The 15,744-nt window shown below is 57.8% G+C and overlaps 1 protein-coding gene across 3 annotated transcripts in view; it reads left to right on the plus strand.

Annotated features, from left to right (window-relative positions):
- The window catches only part of H6pd (hexose-6-phosphate dehydrogenase/glucose 1-dehydrogenase), a 25,967-nt gene extending 16,437 nt beyond the window's left edge, over positions 1-9,530 (plus strand). For all 3 annotated transcript variants that reach the window (XM_078025220.1, XM_078025219.1, XM_021732841.3), the window contains exons 4-5: positions 5,385-5,654; positions 6,715-9,530. In XM_078025220.1, coding sequence (XP_077881346.1) covers positions 5,385-5,654; positions 6,715-8,078 — 1,634 coding nt within the window. In that variant the 3' untranslated portion in view covers positions 8,079-9,530. The remainder of the gene's footprint in view (positions 1-5,384; positions 5,655-6,714) is intronic.
- Positions 9,531-15,744: the final 6,214 nt, after the last annotated feature.

The following is a 15,744-nucleotide window of genomic DNA, read 5'->3' on the forward strand; positions in this document are numbered from 1 at the left end:
TTCTAAGTATTTTAAACAATTGAGGTAGAACTTACATACCATAAAATTCACCCTGTGTGCAGACCAGTGGTTTGGTGTTATTCACAAAGTTGTGCAATCATACCTATTTCTAGGAAATTTAAGAGCATTTCCATTTCTTTCGCTTCAAGCATAGTTTTGCGGTGTTATTAGGAAGCCAAAGGCCTCTAGCCTTTCTTCCATCTTGTTAGACAAGCTGCCTGGTGAGGGACAGAGCCGCAGCCTCCCTGTGTGCCTGGGCCTTGGACTTGCACAGACGGGAGCCATGTGCACGGGGTCTCCTTCCAGTGGTCCAAACTGCTTGTGCTTTCTCTGTTCTTTCAAACCTGGTGGATTTCAGCCCTCAGCCTTCATCCTGGGAGAGGAGGCCAGGAGCCGACGCCTGGCGGTGGGGGGAGAGTAGCACGTTGTGCATCAACAGCAGGGCAGCCCTCGCCTCCTGCCCTCGTGCGCAGCGCTCGGTGGCCTCTCCTCTGGAGGTCTGAAGTGGAACTACAGAAGGCAGAGCTGACCAGGGTGGGAGCAGGGTCCATAAAGGCACAGGCTGTGCTAAAAACGGGTGCACCCCTGGGAGCTTGAGATGAGGGAATCAGGAAGCTCTCCTCCACCCAGTGGGGAGCAAGCGCAAGGCGGGCGTGCTCCCCAGGAATCGAGAATTGAGAGGATAAAAATAGGGAAAGAGCCACTTAGGGATTTGCTAAATTAATGAATAGTAAGCAGATAACAGAGCTTTTAAGGACCCTGTTGCTTTCTCTCCATCAAAAATTCATCTGTTCTTAAAGCCGAGAGTCCCCTCTTCATACTGCAGTCTACTGTAGCTTATTGATTCTCCGAGACGTGATTGCTCATATTTGAACATCTCTGAAGGAGGGTTTGCTGTCAAGGGTGGCATGGTTGATTGGCAGCTGGGTTTTTTTTTTTTTTTTTTTTGTAGTTGTAGGTGGACAGACGTCTTTATTTCATTTGTTTATTTTTATATAGTGCTAGGGATCGAACCCAGTGCCTCACATATGCTAGGCAAGTGCTCCGCCACTGAGCTACGGCCCCGGCCGCTGGTTTCTTAGTGGTGATAAGTAGCTGTACTTCCAGCGGTGATGGCGTTTCAGGTTGGCGGGACCCGGTTCATCGCCAGCCTGTGTTGTCTTTTCCGAGCCCTGGCCTCACACCTTCAGTGGCCCTTTAGGTGCCTTCCTGGCGCTCTAGAGTCAGCAGGTTTAGAGCTGACACTGTCACCGTACTCTTCCCATGAAACGCCAGCTACTTCTCGTCACCACTCTATTTCCAAATGGCCACAGTGCCCCCTGATTGCCTGGTGGTGGTGGCCTGCCTCTCCCAGCCCCTGCAATCGTGGAAACCACAGCCATGTTTATCCAGCCCTCCTTCCAGGCCGGCAGCCTTCCCAACCTGCGTCTCTGTTCACTCCTCCATCCCCACAGCAGCCCTGCCAGGAAGGTACGGTGGGTAGTCCACTTAGATGTGTGACAGCGTCACTTGCCTGAGATCACAGGCCAAAGACGGGATGTAAGCCCTGGCCCCAGAGACCACGCTCCAGGTCAGGAGTCTGCGAATTTCACCCCGGAACTGGGGATCGAGCCCTGGGACTGTGCACTCTGGGCCAGTGCTCAGCCCCTGCGCCAGATCAGGAGTCTGGATGCCAACGTGGATCCAGATGACCACCAGGTCGTTTTTATTTGTCCACTAAGTGATGGCTTTGCATTCCACCGTTTCTCACCGCTCTGCCTTCCTTCTTTCCTTCGGATGCAGCCAGCGCTGCCTCGTGGATCCCATCGCCATGCCCCATCTCTGCCGGCTGCGTCTTCCTGAGCCTCCTCTTTGCTCGTCCACCTCCCCGCTCTAAGACGTTTGTGTGGATACGCAGGTTAAGGATCCTTTATTTGAAGGGCTTAGGACCAGAAGTATTTTGGATTTTTTTCAGTTTTGGGAATGTTGGCACATGTGAGATACCTTGGGGACAGGAGCTGAGTCTAAGTGTGAACGTCCCTTAGTTTCACCTTACACATAGCCAGGAGGTGATTTCATACTAATGCATACAGCCCACGAGTGCACCTGCATTTTGATTGTGACCCATCACAAGGTTAGGCGTGAACTTTTCCACTCGTGCTGCCGTGTGGGCACTCAAAAAATTTCCAGTGTGGAGCATTTCAGATTTTCAGATCTGCGCGTGGAGGCCCCTGCTTCTCCTTTACACAACCAAGATGTGTCCCTGGCAAAGCACTCAGTCTCTCTCTCTCTCTCTCTCTCTCTCTCTCTCACACACACACACACACACACACACACACACACATACACACTCTTCTCTGAGACAGAACAGTTTTTAAAAATCTGAATCATTTGTGCATATTTAAAAATTAAACAAGGGCTGGTGCGAGCTCAGGGTTAGAGCACTTGCCTCACACGCACGAGGCCCAGGGTTCAAATTATACTTAAGGATCCAGATTTCTGCATTCTCCTGAATAACTGGAAGATGGGCTTCCCCTGGGTCCACGCTCCTGTGAGGCATCCCTGGCTGCACCGAGGGGAGATTAACCGCCCCCAGCATACACACCTGGGGACACAGGCCCTGGAGGCCCTCACCCGTCCTCTCCACACTTGTACTGGCTGTGGCTTTGGGAACCCTGACCTTTGGCTTGGACCCTCCTTCCCAAGCCCAGCTCAGCCCCTTCCTTCTAGCACCCCCATACACTGTTTCTGAAACTCGGAGCTCAGGCCTCTTGGCTCTCACTGAGTTTAATATTCTCTTACACAGTCAAGGAGCAGGGCGGTAAAGGGAGGTAAGTAGTAGGAACCGCAGGCTCTGGGGCCAGTTGCCTGGGTTGGAATCGCCTCTTTACCTGTTCAGCAACTGTGTGAGCATGGGCAGGAACCCAGCCTCTCTGAACCTCACTTTCTTTACATTTCAGAATGGGGTGGAAGACACTGTGGTTGGGGGGATGATGGCAGGATCTCCATAGACGTTGTTATTGGGAGGATTACATTGTGAACATTCATACATTGTCACTACTGTTGTCACCTTTTCCTTGATGTCTTATCAACGATATTGTAAGGACTTTGAAGACCAGAACCGTGGCCTACGGAGCTCAGCCATGTTTTCTCAGTGGGGATACTTGGTGTTTGGGCTGGTATAGTTGGGCCGATTGTCCTGCGTACCTCAGGGTCAGGCTGCCTGGCCAGAGCCACACCCTCAAACTCTGGCTTGAGTGGCCATCTTCACAGGGGTCCAGGGTGCCTCCTATATGTGAGTGGACTGCTGGTTGCATTTCTTTTTTCTTTTTTCTTTTTTGGCACCAGGGGCTGAACCCAGGAGTGCTTAACCACTGAGCCATATCCTCAGTCCTTTTTATTTTTTATTTTTGAGAGAGGGTCTCCCTAAGTTGCTGAGGTTGGCCTAGAATTTGGGACCCTTCTGTTTCAGCCTCCTCAGAGTCACTGGGATTACAAGTGAGCACCACTGCGTCCAGCTGCTGGCTGCATTTCTTGCCCACAGTGCTGTGCTGGTACCTCTGCCAAGAGTGGCTTATTGAGCTGAATTCAGGGCAGATTGTTCCACCAGCTACGTCCTGGTCCCAATTGCCATCCAGCTGGCCTGAGAGATCACAGGCCAGGACCTGGTCAGGGCAGGTGCCAAGGACCCAGGGTGGCCATCTGCAGGAATGTGCTGGGCCCTGCAGGTCTGAACTGGGGCCCACACCTTCTTGTCTGAATTAAATATCAACTAGATGCCAGATCAGAGAGAATGCTTACAAATACAAAATATGTAAAACCATGGCCCAGCGAGCCTAGCGCCCCTCCAGCTGGTTTTCACTTTTATGTACTTATTTTGGGGTGCAGGGGATGGAACCCAGGGTCTCATGCTTGCTGGGCAAGGGTTCTGCCCTGAACTGCATGCCCAGCTCCTGCCAGTTGTTTAAGCAGAACCTCTCATCTCTTAAGTGGCTCTGGATTCTATCCCATTTCTCTCCCTTACTTTTCCCAATTTTGGGTGGATTATTTCTTGCTTGTTTGTCCGATTCCCTGAGCATGTGCTGCTTGGTTTCATTGGGGCATCATATGCTGTCTGTGTCCAGGCGTGGGTCCTTCTGTCTTTCGTGTGTGTGTGTGTGTGTGTGTGTGTGTGTGTGTGTGTGTTGTGCTGGGGCTAGAACTCAGGGCCTCACACATCTGACTCTGTAGCTGGTACCTGTCCCCGTAGGACCTTTGCAGTCTGAAGAGTGGCACCGTCAGGTGTCCCGCACCTCGCCAGGCCCCAGCATCGCCACTGCCAGGGCCCTGTGCCAGTGTTCTCTGGGGCTACTTCCTGTTGCCCCATGCACCTGCCAGCTCTATGTCTCAAACGTCTCACTGGAGCTCCTGTTTTCCTCATGCACCGTTTGCTCCTCACTCCGTCTTCCCATCTGCGATGCACCGCCTGTTGCCTAAGCCCAGGTTCTAGCACCTATCTTTGGTCCCTTCTTCTTGCTCATGCTTTCCCTGTCTGTCAGCTCCAGCGGGTGCCCCTTCTCCTCCCCCCAAGGCAGCTGAGCAGCCTCTTCCGTGGTCTCCCTGCTTCTCCAACCTTCTCCCCCATAGCAGGCCAGCCCCCTCCTCTAACATGGGCTGGGTCTGGCTTGCTTCGAACACTCCCGTGGTTTTGCCTGGAGCTTAGAACAAAGTCCAGCCTCCTTGCCTCATCCCGCCAGCCCTGGGCTCCTCCTCAGCCTCAGCACCCACTGTGTCCATCCTGCTGGCCTTTGTCTGCCCCAGGAGGCCCAGCTCCTTCCTGCCTCAGGGAGGGTGCACTGCAAGGTCCTGTAGCTGATCTGCTCTCCCTGGACGCCTCCTGTCTCAGAGGGGCTTTCCCTTTCCCTTCTGTCGCAGTCTGTACTTCTGTTTCCTTCCTTTTTCTCCTTCCCACTTTCCCTCCTTCCCACCTCCGTGCAGTTGCCCTGGGTGTGTGTGCAGCAGGCCATCGGGTGGCATTTGTCACCCTGGGTGGCAGGATGCAGAAATAAAAGTCAAGTTTGCTGCCGAGATCAGACACTAGGAAGGGGCAGTCAGACCAGGGCCACAGCCTGCTCCTGTGCTGAGCCTCCTGCCAGCCCAGCAGAAGCCGGGCCAGGGCCTGGCACGTGTCTGCACACGCAGTCTGGCACTGGAGCCTCCCCACGCAGATTCCTGGAGGGGCTCAGGGACCTAGCGCCTTCTCTTAGGGGATTTCTCGCGGAAGGGTGGTGGCTCCAAGCCTCCCCTTCTCGTCCCTGTTCATGTTTGCCCTGGCATCCCTCCTTGGCACAGGCTCTCTGGACTGAGAACAGGGATGCCAGGACAGAAGTGGGGGGTCCTCTTGACACAACCTCCCTCCCGCTCAGGTCGTGCCAGCTTCTATGAGGAATACGGCGTCATCCGCGACACCCTGCAGAACCACCTGACGGAGATCCTCACGCTCGTGGCCATGGAGCTGCCCCCCAACGTCAGCAGCTCGGAGGCCGTGCTGCGGCACAAGCTCCAGGCCTTCCAGGCCCTGCGGGGCCTGCAGAAGGGCAGCGCCGTCCTGGGCCAGTATCAGACCTACAGCGGGCAGGTGCGCAGGGAGCTGCAGAAGCCAGACAGCTTCCACAGCCTGACACCAACCTTCGCAGGTGGGCTCCAGGGCGTGGGCTGTGGGGCAGCCAGCAGCTGGAGGCGGCTTTCCAAGCCCAGTGCCCTTGGGCTTGAGTGGCAGGGACTCCGGGTGGGACTTTCACAGGATGCTCAATGCATGGCAACCGGCCCTGCCCCTCTGACCTTCTAACAGTCTAAGGCAGTGGGTCACCAAGGGCACTCTCTGAGCAGAGGACGTGCTAAGGACGTCCTGTTTTCGTGTTGGCCTCTGTTCAGGCCCAGCCCACGGAAGCTTCCAGAAGGCTTACCTGTGAGGCTCAGACCAGGTGCCACTCTCCTGGAGCTGACGTCTGGCCACCCAAGGGCGGTGCAGACCTCTGTCAGGTATCGCCAGACACACTTCCTGTGAGTGCACACACTGGCCAGCAGATGCCCACCAGAGCCATCCTCTGGACAGTCCCGGAGGCTCCTCACTTTCCAGGAGAGGGCTGCCTCCTCCACAGGGAATGCCCACGGGGGAGCTGCAGCTGTTGTGGAGCCTGTTTGAGGGACTGGGCATCAAACGTCACCCCACTTAATCCCCACGCGCACAGACCCGTGAGGCAGGCGAGGCCGTGGTCCCCGCTCCGCAGGTGGGGAAAGGAGCGGCCAGTGAAGCCCTGCAGCCGAGCCAGGCTGGAGCCTGGTGTGGAGGGCAGTCAGCTCTGGCGCAGCAGCAGGACGTGCCCCACACGGCCCTCCCCTGCCTCCACCTCGGGCCTTGCTCAGGGCATCCTGCAGGCTCCCAAAGGAGGCAGAGGGGGGATGTGCCTTCCCCTGTGGGAAGTCCCCTGCCCCCAGGTGTCAGGACCCCTCACCCTGCTGGCCCATGTGGGACTTCTCAAGTCTCCAGGCTGCAGGTTGCGAGGTCAGTTAGACCAGGGCTCCCGGAGGAGCTCCAGGGAGTGGGTGTCACAGTCACCGAGTGGGCCCCAGGCTGGTTTTGAGCACTGACTGGGAAGAGGAGCGGGCGCGGGCAGATGAGGGCAGCACAGAGGTGGAAGGGCGCCTCCGGCTCCCGGGGCTGCGGGGTCACCCTCTGCCATTTCCCCACTGCAGCCGTCCTTGTCCACGTGGACAACCTCCGCTGGGAGGGCGTTCCTTTCATCCTGATGTCCGGCAAGGCCTTGGATGAGAGAGTGGGCTACGTTCGCGTCCTCTTCAAGAACCGGGCCTTTTGTGTCCAGAGCGAGAGGCACTGGGCCTCGGAGCGGTGCCAGTGTCTGCCGCGGCAGATCATCTTCCACATCGGACACGGCGAGCTGGGCCACCCTGCCATCCTGGTCAGCCGGAACCTGTTCAGGCCGTCGCTGCCCACCCAGACCTGGAGGGAGGTGCAGGACCGGCCCGGGCTCCGCCTGTTCGGTCGCCCCCTGTCGGATTACTACGCCTACAGCCCCGTGGGGGAGCAGGATGCCTACTCCATCCTCCTGTCGCACATCTTCCACCGCCGAAAGGAGTCCTTCATCACCACGGAGAACTTGCTAGCCTCCTGGGTCTTCTGGACCCCCTTGCTGGACAGCCTGGCCCGTGAGGCCCCACGCCTCTACCCCGCGGGGGCCGAGAGTGGCCATTTGTTGGACTTTGAGTTCAGTGGTGGCCAGCTCTTCTTTTCCCAGCAGCATCCAGAGCAGCTGGTGCCAGGGCCAGGGTCTGCCCCGAGGCCCAGTGACTTCCAGGTTCTCAGAGCGACATACCGGGAGAGCCCGCTCGTCTCCGCCTGGCCTGAGGAGCTGATCTCGAAGCTGGCCGAGGACATCGAGGCCACTGCAGTGCAGGCGGTGCGGCGCTTTGGCAAGTTCCACCTGGCGCTCTCAGGTGGCTCAAGCCCCATAGCCCTGTTCCAGCAGCTGGCCACGGGGCACTTCGGCTTCCCCTGGGCCCACACGCACCTGTGGCTGGCCGACGAGCGCTGCGTCCCGCTCTCGGACCCGGAGTCCAACTTCCAGGGCCTGCAGGCTCACCTGCTGCAGCATGTCAGGGTCCCCTACTATAACATCCACCCCATGCCTGTGCACCTGCACCAGCGGCTCTGTGCCGAGGAGGACCAGGGCGCCCAGACCTACGCCAGGGAGATCTCAGCCCTGGTGACCAACAGCAGCTTCGACCTGGTACTGTTGGGCATGGGCACCGATGGGCACACGGCCTCCCTCTTCCCACAGTCACCTGCTGGCCTGGATGGCGAGCAGCTGGTGGTGCTGACCGAGAGCCCCTTGAGGCCACACCAGCGCATGAGCCTCAGCCTGCCCCTCATCAACCGGGCCAAGAAGGTGGCAGTCCTGGTCATGGGCAGGAGGAAGCGTGAGATTGCCATGCTGGTGAGCCGTGTGGGCCACGAGCCCAAGAAGTGGCCCATCTCAGGCGTGCTGCCTAGATCTGGCCAGCTGGTTTGGTACATGGACTTTGAGGCCTTTCTGGGATGATGCGGACATCCTCCCCTTTGTTTGTTCCTGGGCTTTCTCTCACCTGCCATCTCCCTGCCCCCCAACCTTCCCACCTGTCCAATGTGCCCAGTGTCAGGCCCAAAGGCCCCTTCCCAGCCCCTGTGACCATTGTTCCCACCTGGTTATGATGGGCAGGTATAGAAACAGGTGAAATGGGATCTCTGCTCTTGAGGTGCCTCAAATCCAGGTCAGGAGAGAAACCTCAAGGAAAGACCCCCAGCAGCTACACGTCAGTATCAACCAGGCAAAGAGAGATGGGAGACGCAGCCTGCAGTCAGAAGAGGGAACGCAGTGGGCGAGGTCCATCTGGGTGGTTTCCCAGGGAGGCAGTCCTTGAACTGGCTCCTTTGGAGAGGGCCTGGGTTGATAGAGAGAAGGGTACAAAGGCCCCCTGCGTGCTCTGCCCTGTGTCAGGGAGGCTGCAGACGGTCCCAACACCTAGCAGGCCAACCCCTGCCTCCTCTAGCCGCCCCCTCATCCAGCCTCTGCACATTCAGCCAAACGTCCAATCCTCTTCCAGGTGCCTCCACCTGCTCTGTCTCTGGGTGCCTCTGTCCTCTGGGTCCCCAGGCCCTTCCGTTTCCCTGCTGCCCTCTGCCTCTCCCTCTATAGAGATGAGAGTTGGTGACAGGAAAACAGCAATAAGTTCTGGGACCGCAACAGTCCCCAGAAACCTTAGTGCCTGTTAGTGACTTCTTTTCTCAGCTAAGAACTGCCTTGCCCTGGGGGGTGGGGGTCTGGCTCCCCAGTGCCTTCAGGAAGGAGCTGACCCTCTGCCCACTGTCCTCTCTCCAGCACATCCCCCTTCTGGTTTGGCCTGGGTGTGCATGGTTCGGCCATTCCAGGGATCCCTACGGTGTCAGGGTCATTCACATCTCAGGGGGCCTCGGTGGGGGTTTCCACTCTCTAGCTGTTTTGCCAGGAAAGGTCCAGTTACGTCATTCCCTGATGTGGGGAGATGTGACATGAAGGGACTCAGATCAGGTAGCCCTGTGGGGCGGCCACGTCTCTGCCCCTTTCTGAGGGCTTATTTGGCCAACTGGCAGCAGCAGGGGACAAGCTGATGTCAGCCCTCTTCACACCACCTCTCAGGCCACTGGCTTGAGCCTGGTGACCTCCTGTCTCCTGGCCTCTCCCACTGCACTGCCAGCGCCTTGCCTAAGACTGGGCCTCAGTGGGTGGCCAGTGTAGGGGTCTCCCTGAAACCCCCAAGTCAGGGAGGGTGGGTTCTGAAACTGTTTCCAGGAAAGCCAACAACAAAAAGCCAAGTTCCCAGGACCCTTGTCCTTTCTGTTTTCACTGCCCACTTACTCATGCCCACAAGGCCCGGGAGGGCTTTCAGTGGTGAGGAGCATCAGGAAATCTGTTTCTCTACTTTCAACTGTTTACACTTTTTTCCAGGCTACAGATTGAAAACAATTCTCAATTTCACTGGAGGTGTGTGTGTGTGTGTGTGTGTAATAGTTGCCCAAGCCAGAGCTCCCACGTGAAAGGAACCCTTAAAATTCTTACTTGGTCCTCCAGCGACCCAGTCCCGACAGAACATCTCTCTAGGAGAGCTGCCCCTGGCAGAGCAGCACCTAGGCTGGGGGTCGGGGCGGTTTATGTAGCACTCAGGGCCCTTGATTGCAGCCGAAGTTCCCCCTCTGGCCATGAGGGGGCGCCAGCACGCCGCCACCAACCTGGCCCTGGCAGCGATCCCCAGCCAGGCCAGCGCCGCTTCTTCGCATTTCCTTTCATTTCCCAATCTACCTCCCTCGGAGCTTGACCGCAGCACGCCCCCATCTGTTCTCTGGTTTTGTGGTTGCAAAACCAGAGCGAAAGGGGCCTCCACGTGCCCCAGTATCTCCAGGAGCAAGGGTGAGTGGGCTTTGTGTCACCATTTCTGAATAAGAGTGAGTCACTGCCGGTCAGGGGCCAGAGTGTCCTGTTCTTACTCAGGAGTGACTTGCCTCAGAACTGCCCTTTATCTGTGGAGAGTGTGCAGGAGTCGTGGGGCACGAACGCCAAAGGCTTCCAGATCAGGAGCCTCCATGAATCATATAGGAGGATCATAGAGCCAGGGGCTGAGCATCCCTGGCTCCCCCGCCTTTCCCCTTCACCGGGGTCAGGCGGCAGAGCGGCCAGAGCCAGGGCCCGCGAGCATGGGCGTCTCAGCCATTTGCACTGTGATCCGCAATATGAATCACGACTCAGTCACATCTGTGTACAAATGTGTGTCTCATGCCAGTTTCACCAACGGATTCTTACCCTCAGGACCTGGGATGCCCTCTGTTTTCTGTTTTTTCATTTAAAAAGTGCTGCTTGCAGTCCACCGGCTAGAGTTGACACAGAGCTCGACAGGCACCCACCTAGTCCAGCTTTCTACCCTGTTAGGAACTCGGGACGCCCAGGCTCGGAGGGAGGTACGTGGGCAGTTCCCACAGGGGGCAGCCCTGCGGCCGGAGCCTTCTGTCCTGCAGCTCCCACCTGGGCTCCCAGTGATGGAGGACCGGAGGCAGCTGTCTAGCCTGGGCCTCGGGGATGTTTGCCCTTGGCCTGGCTCAGGCAGAGGGAATCCGGATGCTGCTCCTCTGCTGCAGGGTCGCTCCCCTCCTTGGGGAGGGGTGGGAGATGGTGACCATGCAGTCTGAAGCGGGAACCTGCAGCTTGTCGGGGAGATGCTGTGTGTTCTTCACAGAGGGGCCCTTGCCAAACACTGTGCACAGCACCATCTTGCTCAGTCCTCTGGACAGCTCGATGTGGCTGGTGGGACCCTTGGTTACTGATGGTTTTAAACTGAGCACAGGTTAAGGATGCTGTCTGGTGGCCACCGGCCAGCCCACAGCCCCACTCAGAACGGGTCTCTCAATTCCAGACCTTGTTGCCCACACTGGGCAGTGCCTCCTCCTCTCCCGTCGGTGGGGTCAGTTTCTCTGGTCAGGACCAGTGCACAGAGGCCCCTCCTTGAGAGACCTTGTGAGTATCTGCAGAGCAAACATTATTGCCACCAGTGTACAATTGCCTCAGAGACTTGAGGGGCCTTCTGGGTGGTTGTAGCTGGATTCCGAGTTCCCACCTGGAGGGAAGTGTTTCTGCTAACTACAAGATCAACCGTCTCGTCTTGTTGACCTCCTGCTCCTTGCTCCACAGAAGTGCTTTGTTCCCACTCTTGGGCCCCCAAATCAGGAGCACAATCCAAGCTTCCTATTGTTTGGACTAATAAATCAGAAGATTTCCTGGAGGATTTTCATTCCAAAATTTCAGTCCCTGGTCCGAGAATTCCCTTTGTATGTCTTGCTTCCCTCCTTTCCCTGTTCTTCAGAGAGCTGGAAGAGAAGGGAAGGGAGAAGCTTCCAGAAAAACTTACAGGGCTGTTTCCTAGAATTTAGTCTTCGGAAACATTGTTTGGTTCTCCTACAAATATGTGCCACCTCACATAAGCAGCCCTGCAACAGCTTTGCCCAGCTGGGCTGTTATCTTAAGCAGATGGGCTCTGCGTGCCCTTAGCCACTGGTGGGCATGTGCCCGGCAGTGTCTGCGTCAGGAAAGGAACCCGTGGCAAGGAAGGGCATGGGATGGCCTGCTCGGTCACCTGCTGCCTTCCCTGAAAGCAAGGCTCCAGAGGGGTTAAGGGCCTGAATAGGCCGCTGCTTCCAACATCCTGGGCCACATGGCCCATGAGGGGCACTGACCCTGGCCTTGCACACCCTGCTCCCTCCAGCTGTCCCTGCAGCTGTTCAGTACCAGCACCCAGACCCTGAGGACACAGGCACTTGGTGATGGCTTTGTGCAAGGGCGGGAGGTAGCCCTGGGGTAGGAAGGTCTTCTCCAGAGCCTTGGCAGCTGATGAGAACCCAAGAGGTCACCTGAGCCAGCAGTGCAGTCTAGACTTCTTGGTGGGCTCTACTCTGCTCCGGGGCCCTGAGCGTTAAGCTGGAGGCACATCTGTGTCCTCTCGTCCACCCGCCTGCTCCTACCGCGCACCCACTGAGCCCCTGTTGTCAGCCCAGGGATCAGCCTGCACCGTCCAGCCTCCATTTGGTGGCTTGGGGCAGGTCTGGGCTGGTCACTGGCTTGTGCTGCTTCCTTTCTGCCATACACCTGAGGGTGCCATGTCCTCCAGCCCTTCCCACCCTGTAGCGGAGCTGGCCCTCCCATCGCTTTAGTCTGCCCTGTGAGGCGCGCCTCCCATGAAGGGACCGAGCCAGAGCAGCGTCTGTTCTTGAAGACACCTCTCGGGAACATGCACACCCCGACCCCCGGGCACTGTCAGCGCTCCGTGGCAGTGGGTGTGAGGGAGAAGCTCCTGGGTGCTCCTGTCCGGCTGAGCCCACTCCTTGGAGCTGAGGGGCTTGTGCCTCTCAGAGAGTCTGGCAGGACACGGAGCCAGCAGGGCCCCGCAGAAGACATCCCTCCAGCCAATGCCGGGGAGGTGTCTGTCTGCAAACGGGTCAAGGGATGTGCCCGTCTGTGTGTGACCAGGGCGGGACGGAGGTTCGGAACACTGGATTCATCAGTTCTGCTTACTCTTTGATTCCCAGGGACGGGCTTTCGTCAGCCCTTGCCTTGCTCTCCTCGGGAGCTCTGAAGGAAATCTCTGCATCTTTCTGTCCCTTGCTGTGGGAGGGGCAGAGAGCTGTGGGTTCGGACGGCTGGTGGCTGGCGTGGCAAGTGGAGGTGCGCAGCGCCACGGCCACGTGTGGCTCTGGTCTTTGCCCCCCCAAAATGAAGCTGGTGGGACGGGAGGCAGGGGAGAACTCCTCTGCCCTTGTTTTCCTGGGACGTGAAGCAGGCAGTCAGCCCCCACTCTCTGCCCACTGTGCCCACTGGGAAGAACACGTGGGAGTGGGCACCAGGGTTTCCCTGCCCTTGCCTGGGGAAGGGAGGAGCTGTGGCCCCCACTGGAAGCTTGAGTTGGACGTGCTGGGGAGTTGGGGCTGTGGACAACTGGCGTGTGCGTGTGCATGTGTGTGTGCGTGTGCGTGTGCGTGTGTGTGTGTGTGTGTGTGTGTGTGTCTGGGACTGGCTGTGACCTGGACTGTGTCCCTGCTCTCTGCCCCACACTGGGCAACCTGGGATCTGGGCCTCTGTGGGGGGGAGAAGAGGAGGTCCTCTCCTTGGTGGAGGGAGTCAGTGGGTGTGACAGCCACCCGCTGCCCAGCAGCAAGAAGGAGCCCGCTGTGGCTACCCCTGGGTTTTAAGGAAACTTAACAACGGATAACACCATGAGACACATTCAGAACAAAAGCCTTTTTAGACCTTTCAAAACAGTTTTTTAAATGCCTTTTTCTATGTCAAATGTCACATTTATTTTTTAAACAATAAAGTCGTTTTGCCAGAACTCATGCTTCAATTCTGTCTTTGGGAAATGGAGCAGAGTGGGCTGGGCCTGGTCACTGTGTTGTGTTCCTGGAGGACAGGGAGGTATTAGAGCCCAGAATCTGCTGGTCATCATGAACAGCAGACAAGTCCCAAGTAGATTTTGGTGACATCACAGGGTGACAACAGGAGCCGTGTTTCCTTACAGAAGTGGGGAGCTCCAGGCAGGACCCTTAAGGCCACAGTGATGGAATGAGTGCAAGACACATCCCAAGCCTCCGGGGAGGACGGTCACCCTGTGGCAAAGGCTGGAAGCCAACAGCTGCAGGGACAGTCCTGGGCTGTCCCTCAGACCAGGAAGCACCCAGGAAGGGGAGTGTTCTTCCTGGTGAAAGTAACCCAGAGCCGAGGAAAAGTCAGTGTCCCTTTCCTGCTCCTTGGTGGTGACAGTCATCAGCTCTGCTGTCCTCGCAGAGAGAAGGGAAGGTGGGCTCACTACCTCCCACCTGGAGGCTGGGGTCCCATCCTGTGACCCCGAGGCCAGTGAGGAAGGATCACCTGGTGCCTGTCCCCCTCTGGGGAGCTTCTATGTGCAATCTGGGGAGTTCTAACAGCTGGGATGTGGCAGGTGACCCGAGCCTGGCTGGTCAGGATGCCCTCCCCCCGTGTGGGGAGGGCCCAGGGCCCAACTTGGCCAGACCAGCGTGACCACGCAGACTTAGGCCAAGCCACCCCAGTTCTCTGAACTCAGACCCGCAGGTGTGTAGCCAGGAGCCCCGGGCAGCCGTCTGGGCACCTCAGGAGGCCTGAGGGTGGGGCAGCAGCGGGGACAGCGGAGGAGCCAAGGAAAGCACACTCAGGACGTCCCCAGAACCTGTGTCACCTGCAGCCTGCCTGCAGACCGGTCACCTTAAGCCAGCTGACGTCAGCGGGACCCCGTGATACAAGACCCCAGAGCTCCAGCCAGTCTCTCTGGAAGCCCAGCAGAAACCCTGCACTGACCCGAATGGACGTGATCCGGGCCAATCAGGGCAGCTCTCTGTCCTGGGTCAGGAGTCCCTCAGCCCAGGGCGGTAACTGCTTGGTCCCCAGCTGTCCAACCTCAGCTGTTTTCCTATCACCCCGTTTGAACCATTCTCCCGATAAACCACAGTGTGAAAAAAGCAAGAGCAGGGGAAAGGGCAGGAGGGGGGGTTGTCACAACAGAAGCAGGAGCTGCGGGGCTGGGGGCGGGGGATGCCCAGGAGCCACCTGGCCCGGCTCTCTAGCCTGGGGTCGGCTGGTGCCCAGCTCCTACCGGGGCAGAGGCTGGCTTCTGGGGTGCCTTCCGTCTGCCCCGTTCCTTCCCCCACTCACCCGTCCTCCCAGGCAAGGCTGCAGAGGCCAGGCCTTCCTGACTCCTGTGCTTCAGAGTCTTGGCTTTGTGCGGTTGTGAACATTCGAGTGAGCAGTAGCCACGAGAACTCTGGTAGGTCCAGGTGTCCTCTACCATGACCGCTGGACACTCGCTGGGCGCCGGTCCTCCGGACACAAAGCCTGTGCCCTCTGCTTCTGAGGGAGATGCTGCCCAGGGGTGTCCCTCAGTAACCTAGGGAGGCCTCCACAGCTGCCGTGCCACCAGGAGGGAGGGGAAAGGCACCAAGGGTGGGGAGGAAGGCAGGAGCTGGGGTCTGGGTGCAGGGGGTGCCGGGGGGCCTGTAGGGTGGAGGGTGGGGTGGTGGTGCCAGATCTCCAGAGGGGGAGGATCTCCTGTCCAGGGTGGCCTGGGGTACAAGGAAGGGTGGTGGGCCAGTTCCCCTGTTGGCTCTGGGCACTGGAGGGCCTGACGTTCCCAAGCCTGACCATCTCCTGCCTGCTGTAGTAGATCAGCACCCACTGCCGGGGGACCAAGGGGCCGCTCAGCTCCGCTGGTCCAAAGCCTGTGCCCTCTGGTCACTCCGCTGGTCACTCTGCCCTTTGGGGTGATGTTTACTCCAGCCTCCTCTGCCCACCCTCAACCCCTGGCTAACACCACACTTACCCCCATATTTTATGTGAAGAAGCACTTTTGAAAGTAAAAACCATAAAGTAAGTCAGGCTGACAGTCAGGCCCCTCCCCCGCCGCTCCATTAATCTCATTTTTACTGAAACAAACAAAAACCAGAAGAGCACAAAGAGGGAGTCCTAAGCCAAGCAGATTTCCTCACTCACCATTAACCACAAGACACACACACACACACACACACTCACACACACTCTTGTTGTACCAGAGGTTGAACCCAGGGGCACTTAACCACTGAGCCACACCCCCAGCCCTTTTTACTTTTTATTTAGAGACAGGGTCTCACTAAGTTGCTCAGAACCT

This window comes from Ictidomys tridecemlineatus, chromosome 11 (assembly GCF_052094955.1).
Source record: "Ictidomys tridecemlineatus isolate mIctTri1 chromosome 11, mIctTri1.hap1, whole genome shotgun sequence".
Classification (NCBI taxonomy): domain Eukaryota; kingdom Metazoa; phylum Chordata; class Mammalia; order Rodentia; family Sciuridae; genus Ictidomys; species Ictidomys tridecemlineatus.